The sequence below is a fragment of the Acromyrmex echinatior genome, chromosome 8, assembly GCF_024713525.1.
Source record: "Acromyrmex echinatior isolate Ae372 chromosome 8, ASM2471352v2, whole genome shotgun sequence".
NCBI classification, from domain to species: Eukaryota; Metazoa; Arthropoda; class Insecta; order Hymenoptera; family Formicidae; genus Acromyrmex; species Acromyrmex echinatior.
The window spans coordinates 8,285,874-8,303,197 of record NC_141859.1 but is presented as its reverse complement, the minus strand read 5'-3'; the positions used below and the strand labels follow the sequence as shown (position 1 = coordinate 8,303,197).

At 34.3% G+C, this 17,324-nt stretch overlaps 1 protein-coding gene across 6 annotated transcripts in view; it reads left to right on the top strand.

Moving 5' to 3' along the window:
- Ten-a (Teneurin-a transmembrane protein) overlaps positions 1 to 17,324 on the top strand; it is a 495,412-nt gene that overhangs the window by 312,995 nt on the left and 165,093 nt on the right. For all 6 annotated transcript variants that reach the window (XM_087409039.1, XM_087409040.1, XM_011050850.2 and 3 more), the window contains one exon: positions 1,974 to 2,049. In XM_087409039.1, the coding sequence (XP_087265165.1) occupies positions 1,974 to 2,049 (76 nt within the window). The remainder of the gene's footprint in view (positions 1 to 1,973; positions 2,050 to 17,324) is intronic.

Sequence of the window (17,324 nt, the reverse complement as noted above, 5' to 3'; positions counted from 1 at the left end):
AACCTTTTTTTCTCTCAGTGTAAATAATTGTAGAATTTAAATAAAAATTTATTGTACATTGAAAAAGATTCATGCTAACATTTTGCTATAAATATATAAACACAAAAATCGATATAAAACAATATAATATAATGATGTTACTTATCAGTGCGTAGTGAGTTATACTTAGAATCCAGCGTATAAAGTAAAGATCCTCGGGACGTAGACAGTGACAAATTGCTGCAGAAATAAGAGGGTGAAAGCGGTGGTTAGAAGAACCTTATGGGCCAAAACCGATGTAGCGTCAGTATATCAAAGTAAACGAACGAACAAACTATCCTTGTTATTTTTTTTTTGTAACCGCTTTCTCTAGACTCACTCGCTAACTCCCATTATATTCAGCCTCGTTATTGATTCAACAGCCAATTTTCGCGTTATGTGAAAATCTCTCTTTCAATAAAGATATTCGTTTTGACTGTTTTGAGTTACAATTGTTCGAAAAAAAGAGCTTGTTATCGTTTCTGTTAAAAGACAGAATACAATCCGGTGGTTATCTTTGTGTGGAGTTATCAATGGGAAGAGATATCTCTGTAAATCCTTCACGTATGTAAAAAAAAATTAAATATACACAATAAAAACGCTACATATAAGTATACTACAGTTAAATGTTCCGGAAGAATTCGACGTCGATGACATTTATGGACAGAAAATATTAAGCATTATTCGATAAAGAGATTTAGCGATCTTGTGATGGTGACCAAGGCGAGCATCAGACGAATGCGGTCGATAGCAGGACGTCACTGACGGTTACATTAGTCATGAACGCATTAACTATACAGATAAAAGGAAGGCAGCTCGCGACGACCCATCAACTAGAATATGCATGACGCTACGAACCGACAGACCGGAGACCACGCACGACGAACGAAGGTTAAATCGAATGGCAACGTCAGCCTGCCATCGGGCAGGAAAGAAAGTTTGAAAATTAATTATGCATGCGCGCGCGTCGCTACTCGTTGATACCCTGGACCTCTACGAATTCGCTTCGACGATTGCACTTATCACTATTCTGATTTGCCTGTTGGCTTAAATCCGCACATCTTCAACACAAACCCAAGACATTTTCGATTAATTAAAATGTCTTGTCAATTCTATCAATGTGATCTTCAGTTTTCCTATTTTTATATTATATTGGCTACGTTCAGTAGAAAGAAAACTGATCACTGAGCATTCACTGATCCAGTTTTCTTTGCTGAACCATGATTATTTGATTATTTCCAGAGCATGTAGAAATCTAAGCCATAATTAGAAACAATGTAAGCACGCATCCGTTTTGATCGTTCCATTTAAATAATTCCGCGGGCACTATACTCGAAACAGGGTTAAAGCACTTGCGCGAATACGAGAACAACTTGCGTTTAATAAACTCAATTATCTCGTCGCATGACACAGGTCAAGTTGCTGAGAGTAGAGGAATATCTGCGTCCGCCGCAGATCCTGTTACCTGTCTAAGTAATTAAGCAGTAGTTACGGCGGCATATGTTTCAGCGAAATGCCGCAGTATACAACAGCCATGAATCAAATGCACAGAAAATTGGAACACGCTCGGAATGTATCGAAGAATCTCCGCGTTCGTGCTACATTATACTTTAGAGCAGAATGATGTAGGGGAATATCTAACATTACCGTTGGATTAATCGAAGAACATAATTTAATGCTAATTATCTGTTTGTTGAAATTAAATGACGATGAGAATTATTAAAATTATAATTGTTGCGACCTTTAATGTGTCTTGGATAGAATTGTTACATCGGCACTGGTCAGCAAATGTTAGCAAATATTTGTAATCGCACTTCGCGATTACTCGCGGTTGATAGTTCAGAAACGGCGTTTGTATCGCCGTTAACCGGTGCAAGACGAATGCGTTACTCGATCGTCGAGTGTGACTTTATGCAGCAGAGCATTAAGGACAAACGTTTCGCTGTGTGTTGCAGAGTACTTGATGTCAGGAAGTCCACGGAGTTATCCAGCACGATCCCCGGGGGTCGCTTCCACGCCAACCGTGACCAGGTGAGTTAGTACGCCTCCCCGCGAATTTCGCCAATCCGTATACGCGAATGTGCGACGTCGTTTCTCGTGCGACTCGCAAATGTGACACATCCATATTCCAACCGGAATAACATAGATTCTCGCAAGGGCTCGAACGAGTAAGCGGATTTTTCGCTAGGGGCAGCAAATCGGTCAGCCTTATCGGTTTTACCTGGTGGCTGGGCTTTACGCGACTGAATTAAGCCCTAGCAGCTACAAAGAATCGATGGCCCGCGACTGATTTGTTCTGAAACTGTGAATACATCGTGACGTTCGATGGTTTTCAACCATCATCGCGCCTCGCAAATTTCATTATCGTTGCGTAAACAATGATTTTACGTGATTAATCATTCGGTGCCACACTATGGGAACAATACATTTGGTACATGGTAAATTGATTGTTTGTACTTTTTATAAAAATGATTACAGAAAGAATGGTTTTTATTAAAAGATCTGAAATTTTTCTGAATACAAACTTGAAAATACTTATGTTGGAAACTAATAAATGATGAGTAATGCTGCAAAAAATTTAATATTCCAATTTGAGTTTCCAACAAAATTATTTTCATGGTTCAGTAAAATTATTTTTAAGTCTGTATATCCAGCAAAAAATTTAAATCTTTCAACAAAATCATTTTTTTTTTTGTAAACATATTGTAAAAAATTATTTTTTCGAGCATCAGACGTTAAGGGGAATATAACAATACCAAGCAAATGTATCTTTAATAATAAAATAGTTATAAGTAATGGAAAAAGCTGTGGAAAAACATTGGAAAAAGAAAGTTAGTCGTTAGAGTGGCACTGAAAGATAGAAATCAAATGCATGATTTTTACAAAAACAAACATCAAAATTATTTTCAAAATATTTTCCAAAATTATTTCAAATATTTTTAACGTTTGGCGTTATATAAATATAAAGTACAAACACACATTCCGTACTCGATAATGGATTTTATGCATAATGGGTTTAAGCGAATGAACGAGCCGAACACCGTTTTCTCTGTGGTCATGAAGAATATCTCTGCTACAAAACTCGAGTGCGAAAAGTTTCGAGAATCCTAAATCAATCGGTCGGGAAGAGAAGACGGCCGAAAGCGCAGTGGAAAGCGCGATAAGTACAGAGAACTCCGCGACGATCCAACCGATGGGAGGCAGTTGAGAAAGAGCAGGGGAGGTAGAGAAAGAGACACGTCTAAAGATGTTCCAATTCAAATGAGTTGAACTTTTAAAATATTTAGAATGTTGAACAGGCCCCGTCCCGACATTTCCATTTCGCTCCTCCGTCCCTTCTCGCGCCAGGCGTGCCGGTCGATCGCCGTCGGTGACGCGCACGAAATTTCGAATTAGTTCGCTCTTTATTCTACCTCATTACCGTCCCTCAGCATTCCTCCTACTTTCTTTTCTCAAGCAGCTAATGGCCTACTACGTGCCGCAATTCATATTTCATCGCTTGCACGCGGAATGCTTCTGAGCTACTCCGCCATATAATATGGCTGATATCTCTCTCTTATTGAGATTTTATTTTGCATAATTTTATAGATGCGAAAAATGTTCTTATCTGTAATTAAGTTTTTGAAAAAAGAATACACAATTTAGAAATAGTCGCATCAGTTATACGTATTATATATTTTTAGAAAAAGTATTATTTCGATAGTTCATTATGTGTATAAAGATTTGAAAAATATATACCTACATCACATATACACGATATGAATAATAAAGTAATATCGATATTTTATGAAACATCACTCGAGCCTTGAATTACCCAATCGCGTGCCAGTGTTAAGAGGCTCCCACGATGAAATTATTAATGCGTTCTCTATCATGCTTAATTTACTAAATTCTCTCGAATTAGGAATCTGTACAATGTAGCGATTCGAACGAATATCTGTCTCGTATATAGTTTTACATAATATTAATTAACTATTACAGTAATTGACATGGGATTCTTGCTTCGCATTACGCATTCATAGGTAGCCACGCGAGTTCGTCGATCTTTTCTCGAGGATCTTGAACTCGGCTCAGGAATATCGATCTCATTCTATAGTTATGCCGCACGATAGCGTCTCTATTTTGAATCCTATCTATCGGCAAAGTACCCGGGTATAAGACAACATTGTTACCATCATGTAAAGCTCGTTTGTTTGATAATTCAACCTCGGTACGAGGTATACGTACAAGACATTCTATTGACATATCATCGCGCAATTTGCCGCAGCGATCTACTAACGATGATCACGTGATCTCCTTAATCATAAAGGATATGAAATCATTACAGTCGCCGAAACTGATAACAGAAATAGAAAATTCTGAGATACCGTTACTTTTGAACGATAATCGCATCGACCCTTAACACTTTCCCGCAGTTGATTGTATACTTTTTTTCTCTTCGGAAAAGCTCGCTGGTCTCGGCAAAATGACGAGAAAAGGAAAGACCATCGGTGTCACCGGAAACAGCAGGTCAGCGAGACGGAAGGTACTCTGTTGCTGAGGCAACGCGGCTAAAAGAACACGCGCGGCCCTTGTCCGAGAGAGCGAAAGAGAGTTTCCTCCCCCGTTCCATCCTTCCTTTTACTCTTCGTCCGTCCGTTACGCCTTACCCTCGACTTCCTTCTAAAGACTGCTAACGACCGAATCCGCCGAGAGCACTGATCACGATAGCTCCATGCTCACAGAAAACCGCCAACTTCCCAGTACAAAGTATATAGCACTAGATATTTTGGAAAATCAAAGAAATTCTTTTTTATGGCTTCTAAATTTATGCGTCCTTTCAACGATTTTAGGAAAACAGTTAAAATACACGGACACGTTAATTTTATATTCTTAATAGAAATGTATAAATTAATATTTATCAATCTGTTAGTCTTAACTTTTCAAAATATAAAAATTTATATAGCTTTTATAGAAATATAGAAATTCTGACAGCTTTTATTTTTTTTTTGTACTATTTCTGCGAAATGATAAAGATTAGGAATAAGATGATGCATTTCATTGTTAATAAAAAAATCTGATAGAAATATTATTACATTTATTAAATTGTTATCTTTATGAATTTATCTTTCCTCTTTTTATGGTACATCAGAAGCTTGATATTGATTTATATACCTATACCTACCAAAGAAAGTAATACGTTTTTTACTTTTTTCTTAATCAGATTAAATGGATACAGTCTTTGTCGTATCTCAGATGATACGCGAAAGAAGACAATCGCTTTTCTTTGGTATTTATCACTTATTAACTATAACAACGTGATTAAAAAAGCAATCGCTACACTTGATCGGCGATAAAGATTTTCTTTCCTGTCTTTTTATTTGGACGTTCCATTTTATCTTTTCTTGCCTTACAATCTTTCCTACCAGTCTCCATTTATGAAACCGACCGAAATAGCAGTCACTGTTGACACTCTCGAAAAATTGACGTTGCACTGTTAAATTCAAATTCACTTAATTTAAGTTTTTTTAAATCATCTCTACGCCAATTCTCTTATTTAATATGTCATTAATTTAACTAAAACATTACGAGTTAAACAATTTAACTTGAGAAAATGTATTAAATTTGACTCAAATTTAGTTTATTATTTATTAAATGCGTATATTACATAAACATTATTTACGTCGAAAATAACCAGAAATGGATTGATTTACATTTTGACACATTTTGGAATTGAAAATAACAGAATGTTATTTAACTCAAGTTTGGGTTACCATTGTTTCTTTGATATTCTAACAGTATGCGTTTTTAAAACGAATTTTGAAATCATATCAAGTTTATTTTTGTGAATCGTTGTATTAATATTATGATTTCTGCAAAAAAATAAGCTATTACGTATCATCACAAAAAATATTACAACAACTGCGCTTGGTAGTATACTCTTTCTATTATTTAAAATAATTAAATTTCACACTGTCAATATCAGTTATCTAAAAAACAGTCAATTTATTGAATTGTCATAACATTTTTGTTTACAAGATGATATCTTTTATATAAAAAAATTATTTAATTTGAAATGTACGGTTTTATCATGTTTCTTCTTTCTAATATTAAAAATATTTTTAATTTGTGCATGTTTGAAAAGCATGTGAAAAAAACACATGAAAAATCTGAAGTCAGTTTCATAAACTAGCCAATATTAAGAGACTAAACAAATACAGCGACATACACATAATAATTTCTTTTTACGGAGCGCAAAAATTCGCTGCATTTTCCACGAACTATCAGCAGCGTATTTTACAGTACAAGATGATGGTAGAATTATGGTGAACGTTGATAAGACCTCAGAAGAAATTTATTGCTCAAAGATTATCAAAACATGGTGCGCTTCTTTTCATTTTTTTTTATCCCTCCACCGTGGCCTGATTTTCTATGATATTGATTTTCTTATATATTTTTTCTTATTCGTTTAATAATCAAAATAATTCCTATTTTCCAAACAGATGTTAGATTAGATGTAAATGACAGAAAAAAATAGAGAAGTACATCTCAATCCAAACAAGTTCACAGGTAAAGCAGGTCGACACCCAAGTGCGCTTCGTTTAACTCTGTATTACGTTCCTTAATTCTCCGGGTTGCTTCTGCACTGTGAAAAGTAAGTTGTTTACCATGCATCCTTTCCCTATATACCCCAGCCGCTTGGCGCAGCTACGGTTACGGGTATGCTTTTGTCTCTCCGCGGAGCGACGGCGGAACTATTTAAATTAATCAACATGGAAACCTTAATCTCGCCCGACGTCTTAATCCCAGCTTCAATTTGCGCACGACTCAGGCTTCTCTTCCTCTTAAACTTTCCATCCGCCCTACCGAACTGAACCTCGTTCAGCGGCGCGCCTTTCACAGAACGGAAAGCCAAATTTAAAATGTTTTCTTTTTCCCTGAGATATATTCTCTTTGCTGCTCCTGTTTAGGACAAAATTTTTACGTGATCATTTTATGATGAAGTTGTTAGAATATGAACTAGAAAAGGGTCGCCGTTATCAATCTTTCCGTACTTTATAAAACGTTTATAAAATTTAATACATGTTAATTATTGTGATTTACACAATTTTTATCCCGTGTGAGAAAGAGAGAGAGAGAGAGAAAGAGAGAGAGAGAGAGAACAGCAAAAATTTATGATTTTAATAAAATAGAAAAAAATAAAATTAAATCGCGACATTTTTCGTGATTATTTGTATTTTATTTCCTTATTAATGTTGCACTTCTACTCATTTTAAGACTTAAGATTAATCAAAACTCTGTCAAAAGGAAAGTGAAAATAAATAAATAATAAATTGGCTTATATGTAAAATTGTTTTTGATTAAAACAAAGATGAATTTTTTCATTAAATAAGTACTTGATTTAATAATAAGAAATATATCCAATGGGTTAAATGAAAATATATTGAAATAATCAAAAATATATTAAAAAGAATTATTTAAACAAAGCTTTAAATAAAAAATCAATCTTTTTAATTTTTATTAAAAGAATAAAGTATGTTTTGATTAAATTTCAGAAGATTCATTATATTTTTCTCTTAGCTGTTATTTTAACTTTAATAATTACATCACTTTATTTGATATCATTTTCAAATTCTCTGGTCATAAATAAAATATCACAAATATTTATATGTAAAACTTATCGATTCTCGAATTGTGCTATGTCATGACGCTTTTAATTAATAAGTACAACCTCACATTTATCAATTGCATGACATACATTCGGTGTTTTGTAGGATTTGTCAATTTTTTCTGTCAATCAATTTTTTATTCTAGATCTGCTGTCCGATGTATTAATTTATGAGAAGTTGCGATTATCAAGCGAGTCGTATTTCTTTCCTTGCAACATAAAATAATAAACTGCACTTAATCATGTTGCGTGCAATTAAAGTCAGGAACGCAAGGTGCGATTATCATATTTTGATAAATAATTCGCATGATCGCAAATAATCATTTTCACGAATCTTGTGTTAATGAAATGAAGGACTAAGACTGGGTTGTTCATCTTTCGATAAACTTTAGTTCACTCTCTTACTCTCTTTCTCTTTTTGCAATTATTCTTTTATCCTTTTGTTTATCTATAGGCGTACGTTCCACTTAATGTTCGCAATTGCATGCATTATTTCATTTTTATTTAATATTTGATGATAACAAGGATAAAATGATACTTGCAAGCGTTGCGAACGTTAAGTAGAACACACACTCTAAATAAATTATTATTACCTAGTTTATTTGAAGATGTAACAATCGACTTCTCTCAAAAGTCTGGGAGGTATTGAGCGCCGGTGAAGCAGTCAGCTCCACTTAAATAGTTTATTATTTGTTATTTTGTTTGTTATTTACTAAATTTTAATTATTTGTTATTTTGTTTGTTATTTATTAATTTAATTACAACATATTTGATTTAAATATATTTTTTATTTACAATGATTATTATCGAATGCAGTAATTATTTTGAACGTTTCTAGAATTTGGATACAAATACAATTTTATTTTACAATATAGTTCGTCTTTCTCCGCTCTGCGCATTATATCGATGAATGACAAATTGTATTTTATTTAAAGTAATAAACTTGTGAAAATAAATAAAATTATATCGGAAAATTGTATAATATTATAAATAATATAAACTGATACGTAGAATAAAAAGTAATATGCAGAATTTTTTTCAATATGCATGTTACAATTACCTAAATATGTTACAATAAAAAAATTATAAGAAATATTTTAAAGTTAAACGTAATGTATTTTCTTTAATTAAACACTAAAAAACAAATCGATAATTATTATATTTATTTATATAAGTCAATTTTATTTTTATTTTTATTTATACAAGTCAGTTTTATTTAAATGTTTTAAATTTATCTATCTTTATTTATTTATAATTTAGTTACACTTTTTAAATGAAGTCAAGTGAAATTTAATAATCATTTTATCGCGTTTGTAACATTGTGAGAAATCTTATAATACTTTAATAATAGGTTTAATATTAGCAATCATTTCGTTTCCTGAGTACACTCTCACAGTTCACTTCTAATCAAACAGTGATTATTAAATCATCTACATTTCAAGATACGAATATTCATTCTGATTATCTCATCTTATAAGCTTTTATTATTCAATAACGATTATAGATATGAGCTTTAGGTGCGAATAAAAAAAAAAGATAAATGTAAGAGAGCGTTATTCGAAAAAATGTATAGAAACAGATTATTTGTATTTTTATAAATCTTTTTATGAAGAGTCCGATATTAACTATTACTACTAGAAAAATATTAGACATTGTAATATTAGCGAGAAAGAGACAATATCGTTTATATGAGATATAAAGATAATAAATTGACTCTTAAGCTTACGAGAGCTTTCTGAAAATTGAAAAGACATATATAAAATGCAATTCATTATATTTGAAAAGTAATTTTCTATCCTAGGACCCTGCTCATCCATTCAAAAATTCTAACGTCGTTTTAAATCCAAGTATCGTGCTGTACATACGAACGAGGTATTAAAATTGTTTTTGTGCCATCATTTATATACGACGAACCAGCCGCTGCATGAAAATTGAGTACACGATTTTTAAACAGTTACAGTCCGAAAATCTATCATAGATAATCCCGAATGATAAAGCGTGTACGCTTCAAACGGCAAGCATTTGTTGGTTCGGTCACGCGTACGCGTAAATACGACAAAGCATGCATTCGGGCCACGCAAGCGAGAAATAAAGCGATAGTTATAAAACGGTGACACGTTAACTTCTCCTGTTCCCCCCCACTGCAATTAGCCGAAGAATCCTTATCGATGCTCTCGACGAGGGTGGTAATTGACCGACAGATAGGAACGTGGGAAACATATCATCCTAATTTTAGATCGCCGCGCACGCACTTTGTGGCCCATGGAGGGAAAAAAATAGAATACGCGACGAGAGGGTGCGCGTTATAGCGTCAGGGTATTAAAAATCCGGGTGGTTTGCGTGACATGGCGCGATACGATCGGCAGTATTTTCGGCAGCAGATACACGCACGTGCGCTCTTCGCGACGTTTCGCACCTGCCCTGCTTCATTTCGCTATGCATGTAAACAATTTTTCAAGACGCACTCATAAAAGCCGCTAGTTATTCCTAGCGACGTGGCTAAATGGGGTATCTCGTTTGAAAGTTGCGCGCGTGCACGCACGTCCACGCACGTCCGCCGCGCGAAAACGAACGCGAAATGTGAGAATAAAAGTGAAAACGAAAATAGCAAATACGACAGTGAAATTATATATAATTGAAAGACAGAACTTTCTATTTTCTCAGTTAATTTCATGTTTCGCATGTTTTATTCGCATATTTTACATAACAATTATTAAATGAGATACAAAAATGTATTGAAATCCGATTGTAATTAATCCGCGTTGTATTTTCACGCGCGCCTATTTTAAAGCTGTACGCTTTTTCTCGACGACGTAATCATATAATTTAATATTTAATTAATTGTAGCGAAGCGCAGCGCTCGAGCAGACTACATGTTAGGAAGAGTCCCCGGGTGCTTTGTATGTGCAAAGAACAAGCGTCTCTCGAGGAAGGCGCGAAGACGGAAAGTAGGTCGCTGGTTACCGCGCAGACTGGAAAGTACGAGTGACATCGCACTGGGACAAATTTGCATGAAATGCTTCCGCGAGCAGGAAGACCATTCGTTTGGTCGACACGTCTCCTGCGTCGCGCGCGCACCTTAAAACCACTAAGTTTCAAAGCGTGTGGCCGCGCGCTGTAATCCCTGCCATTCGCTCTCAAATTCCCGGATATGCGCTACGGACGTGAATCTTACCTTCTCGCAATATTATCTCGCCAACGACAGAGATTTATTACGATTTCTCAGCTGTTACCGAAAGCTCAACTGAAACCGAATACATGAGTTACAATACTCGAAATCTCGAATATCTCGGAACGTTCAAGATCGTTATAGGTAACCGTCGGATCGTTAGTTTAATCAATTTATCTTAAATTTAAAAATCGAATATATAGCTTCAGTATACACACGTATACGTATTTTTTGTAGTATGCATACTAAACTGGGAGAAAAGTTTTTAGTAGTTGTGACTATAATTACGTGGTACAAAATTATGGTTAGGAGCTTCACTTTTATAATTTTATTGCTATATTTAATAATAATAATATTAGTAATATTTATAATAATAAGATAGGACTATGAAAGTCAACGCAGGATATTTTGTGCATAAATAACTCTATAAATTCGCATTCTATAATAATAACATAGATATTTCAATTTTTCTATTAGATCATCCTTATGTATTTAAAATTAAAATTATATTACTATTATTATTATTAGCAATAATCATAAAAATGGAGCTAGCCATAATTATATTTTACTCTGCAATGTGTAGTCGCAAAGACTAAAAAATTTTCTCCAGTGTATTTAGATATCTCATATTTCTAAAAATGAAGTAATATACAGCTAATCAATGTAAATATGGATATAAAAAATCTATTAGCATTGGAAAACTTTGTGAGTCTTTTTAACGTTTTTAAAGGATCTATGATGGCTTAGAGAGCATCCTTGCAGGAAGTCGTATCATCGCGAGCTCAGATTTATACGACTGAAAAGTTCTAATAACACCCCATGGTATCCGATGTAGATGAACTATAAAGCACGTTAGTGTGTGAGGTCGAGGAGTAGAAGCGCCGTTCTCTCTATGAGCTCCATGTGGGTTTAACTTTGCGTTCTATAAGAATAGCTACTGCACGACCCATAACGGTGAAACTTTCAAATATAAACTAAATCCCCCGTATATTACCTCTTTATTGTAAAATATTGTCAATACGCGATAAACTCTGTCCTCTGCCTGACTGTCGGTTTTATCGACTGTAACGTGCGTCGGTCATTAAGCTGATGGCATCCAGCGACCATCGATCCGATCGTTAATTTTTAGAAGCTCTATTTTTAATTTATAAAAACATGTATATGTATAATATAAAATATTACTCTTTATAAAGTCAAATTACTAAACCGCTTTATGGATATTACGCGATTCAACAGTTAATACAAAATTCTTATTCTCTCACACATGCAATATACTTTAATAATAGTTCTATTTATCTCATTTGCCATTTATATGAATACTAATGAAATATGTGATAAATTGTAAATTCGATTGTTTTTCCAAAAGAATGACAGGAAGTGAATTAAAAATTGCATGTATAAAATAATGATGTGTCAGAATTGGCAAAGTATATACATATATTATAAGATCTATGTATATTTCATGTAACATTCATATACATTACGTGCAACAGAGATTGCTGGCTTAACATTAATTTCACAGTAAGTGTTACACCGTTGTTACCTGATGTTACCAGCTACCGTAAATCCTTTGCGCTACGATCTAATTTCCAGTTTGGCACCTTGCGCGCCTCACATTACTCTTGACCATAAAGCTTGCTACCCATAAACATTAATCTGCCTTGCCACACGCGTGTCCGTCATAATCATAATTGATGGTATGTTAATTACAATTTATGCAAAAACCTCCTCACCTGCGCGAGGTACATCCCATCGTAATTTCCGAAAACGTCGCTTAAATGCTCATGCTAACGCAACGATCCACAAATTACGTCTCAGTACATTTCGCGTATCTGTATGCACGCTGCGGTGCTTCTATTGAGCATGTATTATGTCAGATACACGTCTTACAATCGCGCACTGTGCACGAATCAACTTTGATAACTGGCACATTTGATACAAAATGACATATCGCATTATCAGTTAGATAGGATAAAAGAATAAAAAAAAAGAATAAAAATTAAATGATGTTATGGATAAATAAGTTGGCTCGAATTATATTTTTATTTTATTAAACTCTTTATAGTAGCAAACCAAAATTATTTAAGCTTTATATATTTAAACCTGGCAATTATTAAAATCCAGCAAAAAAATATAAAGAAATAAAATTTTAATGTTTTGCAATTTATTAAAGTTTCGCGTTTATTATCTCTCAAAACATTGCTGTTATTATATATAACTTGTCGTTACATAATACTGATCAATTAGAAGACGCAGTTATGTAATTTTCTCTGTTTGTGGCACTACTACGAAAGAAGAAGAAAGTTTCGTGTTTGTCTGATGGGGCAACGGAAAGTTCTTCATGAACGGTAAACAAAGTAACACGAATTGATGGAAACGTATATTTTAAGGGATTATAAGTAATATAAAACTGAGTGCGTCGAGAGAAACAATGGATTGTTGTTTCGTTTTATCGTTATATTTAGAAACTTTTAAAAGTATTGTATTGGCGAGTTGTGCACAGCTTGTACTCGCAGAAAGCGGAGTACGTTCCCAGTTAGGTACTCGAAAGAGCGTAATGCGTCTCCAATTTCAATTATCTGCTGGAAAATTTCTCCGTCCCATTCAGATTCTTTTGTTTTTCTTCTAATGGGCTCGCATCGAATTACCGGGATATTTATTTACCCGTACAATTCTGAGGATCTCAAGGAGCGAGATCAAAGCTCACGGGTTTTCTTCCTCAAACAGCGCTTCAGAGAAAATAATTCCTAGATGACTTTCGAAATTCAGGCAAAATAAATAACTGAAAATAAGTCCAGTGTTATATGAAATTTATGTGAAAAATTAAATACAGATAGCATTGATAATTTTTTTAATGTGATAAACACTTTGGAACTTTTATATTTTTTTTTTTAGTTACATATATATGATAGTAATTTATTAATTTTTGTGTTATGTCTGATAATTATTTGACCAAATACAGTGATAAAAAAGATAAAATTTTATAATTATATTATTAAGCTTATGCTTACACTACTGTTTCAGTTGTATATATATCTCAATGTAAGAACAACTCAATATAGACAAAACTTATCGTGCGAGGGAGTTTAAGAAAGAAAGAATACTGTCGTACCAGTTACGATACATGCAACGAGAACTATAAGAAAGAAGAAATGTAGCGCAAGAAATCGGGGAACAGAGAAAGAGCGAAAAAGACATTAGGAGATTTATCAAGTCTGAGAACGAAATGTGAAGGGAATGCGAAGGGATCCCTCCTTCTCGTGACTGCCGAGTATCAACTGCTTTCCGCAGTCGATATTACTGTTCGCCGGGTATGGGGCAAGAAGAAACGAAAAACAATCCATGAAACGCGAGAAACATCGCGAACGATATTTGCGACGCGGGGCACACTCGATTGGCTCGCATGAGTTTTTCCAATCCGATGAAAAGCTCCGCCAGGATACACATCACCCCCGCTCGTTCGCTCCGCCGATGTTAAAATTCTGAAAAGTTGAGCCTTTCATTTTTTCGCTTTTATGAAACGAATGAACGTCACTGTTGCTTAATATAATTATACGTTGTGAAATAAAGAAAATTGCCTCTCTTCGTCGAGCCGTATGGGGTGGGTCGATGCCTGCTTCGCCTATTAAGCTGAGCGGTGCCATATTAAGTTCTTCCTCTAACATCGTGCCCGCCCCTTGTCTCACTTATCCCTTTCCTCCTTCTCTATTCTACCTTTTTATCTTCTTTCCCTTATCCCGGTTATGCAGCGCACTTCGTTTCTTCTTTTTACGTTTTACATTTTTACGTTACATTTTAACTCGCGAATACGTGCACATGGAGTGATTCAATTGTCCCAATTCTTATTTTCGCTATTTATGCAAAAACTGTACGGAAGCTATACTTTTTTTTTAACAGAATTCTCGTATATTTTAATGTTTGATTAATTTAACAATTAATGCATTTTATCAGTATTCACGAAGAAGATCTCCGCATCCAGGAACAATTTGCACTTCACAATTACGAACAATTTTATGTAGCAAAGTTACGAACCGGTGCGCGTCTTGTGAAAGGGAATAAAGATAATAACAAGATGTGTTTATACTAAAGCCAGGTAGTAGCGGAATATTCGAGCGAATCTTGAGTCATAATAAAACTTGATTTCCGCCCGTTATAAAGATACATTAGCGTTATTTTACGCGGCGCCGCGGTATTCACGGTTTCCTTTCTTCGTGCGCCATTATTCTCCTCGACAAGTGTGTTTTCTGCCCGTAACTTTCGCGAGGCATTAATCGCTCGTTTCCCAGTAAGAACGCGAGCGAGGATGAGGTAAGACGAGCGGCAAGATTTGGATGCTGAAAGGGTACGAAAAAAGAGAAGGCAAGAGAAAGCGAGAGAAACGTAGTTAATTTTTTAACATGGTTTTACATTGACCGAACTGTAAGACCAAATAAAAAAATTCGCTGGAAAGTAATCCCACGAAATATAGAGTACAGTAACGGATTACCAAACGAGACAAATTAATAGTCGTCTGTACCAATAGGATTTTATGTGAATTTTATTCAAGATTAAAATGTAAATGTAAACGTAAAGTAAAGATTTTAGGAAGATTGAATGAAACGACGAATATATAGGATTGGAACAAAAGTGCATAAGCGTTCAAAAACTTCAAGCAGAGAGAGAGTCGTAACTTTGTTTAAATAAACGAAATTTAAATTTTTTAAAGTTTGAAATCTTTACTTTTGAAAGGTTTGAGTTTCTGTGAGTTCGATAATTTTTACGTATAGAAAACTATGAGTTGAATAAAATGGGAAATTTTTTCTCATTTTATGGGTCTGTAACGTGTCCAAATTTTCGACTTTCTAACATGAAAACTTAAACTCTTCCTTACAAAGTTATCTTTTTAAAAAATGTTCCTGAGTTTTTTTGTTACTGAGTTATCGCGGATTAAATAAAAGGAGCATCTTGATTGCTGATAATTCTATTAAAAATCATTGTTATACCGCAATTAAAAAAACAGATAAGTAAAGTTGAAACTTTGCTTCATCGCGAACTGCACAATTGCCAAATTTCTTTAAAAACATGTAGGCATACAAGTGAAGTGTAAGCTTCACGAACTTTTATTCCAATCTAATATATATATATATATATATATATATATATATATATATATATATATATATACACATATATAGTAGAAATAAATTCGTACAAATAAAATATGGAGCTCTTGTATATAAAGACTCCACATGTTTGTTTCTCCATTTTTCTAAAATAGAAAGGAATCTTCCAAGGAAGAGAAAAAAAAATACTGATGGATGAACTGACTATTTAGCAACTTGAGGCTAACAAACTTGATGAGTTTACGAGCTGTCTTTTGGAAAGCCGTTTGCGACGTCGTTACAGCATACGACTACCCGGGTCGTCGGAACTTCCGCTTTTCTTTTTCGGGTGTGCGAGGGCGATACGCCGGAATCTAGATCACGCACATCCCCGTGCCAACGCGTAAAAGGTCTCTCGAGATGCGTTGCTTCCGAACTATTAGGAGTCACTCGAGGATCCACGAAATTATTTTAAAGTGCCTCGACTTATCTCATACGGGAGAAAAAAAAATGTCGGCGAGCCTTGATGCACCGAAATATTGTGGGTCTGGCAATTTCGAGGATACCGATTTATCTCGATCGTTCCCACACACGACCCTCACGCAATGATCTCTATGCATTGAATGCGTTGAATATCGTTGAGATAACGCGAAGACATCTCTGTGATTTTTCAACGTCCCTTTAGTTGAAAAAGCTTAATCATTAAAAAATGGTCTGAATAATGCTAGCATGCAGAATGTCTCAGGAAATTTATAAACATATAAAAGTACTTGTTGCCATATCGAAGAATTTTATTTATTTGATTGACAGTAATCCAGAATTATTTTTTGTATGGAAAAATTTAAGTATAGAAATATTATTACATTAAAATGATCGTATATACAGAATGGCGCACAAAACGTCATATCATTTTACAATCCGATTTTCAGGCTTTGATAATTAATGCTATATTAGTTTTATATCAATTGTGTTAAAAATAATGTAAAATAAATATTATGTACAAAGCAAACGGTATGACGTTTTATACGCCATCCTGCACATGTTTTTTTAAATGAGTTTGCAAAATCACGCAATCCGTAAAAGTTATTGCCTTATCAAGTATATAGAAACATAAAAAAATCGTTCTCGCGATTTTCGTTGTTTCTCTGGCAATCGCTTTCCCCGCTCAAATTTTATTTCCTGGCGACGAATTATCGGCATTGATTGTTGTCAAGCCCCTGATGCACCTCTTCTTTTGTCAGCTGTAGACCGCTTGACGAGATATTGTGTAAACCGGACATTGGTAAATGAAATCATCTGTCTGTGTAACTTAAAACATGAAGATATTACACAGGTAGACATTACACATAAGAATTGCATGTGTGTGTATAGAATATATCAAGAGTTTTGAATTTTTTATCTATCGACT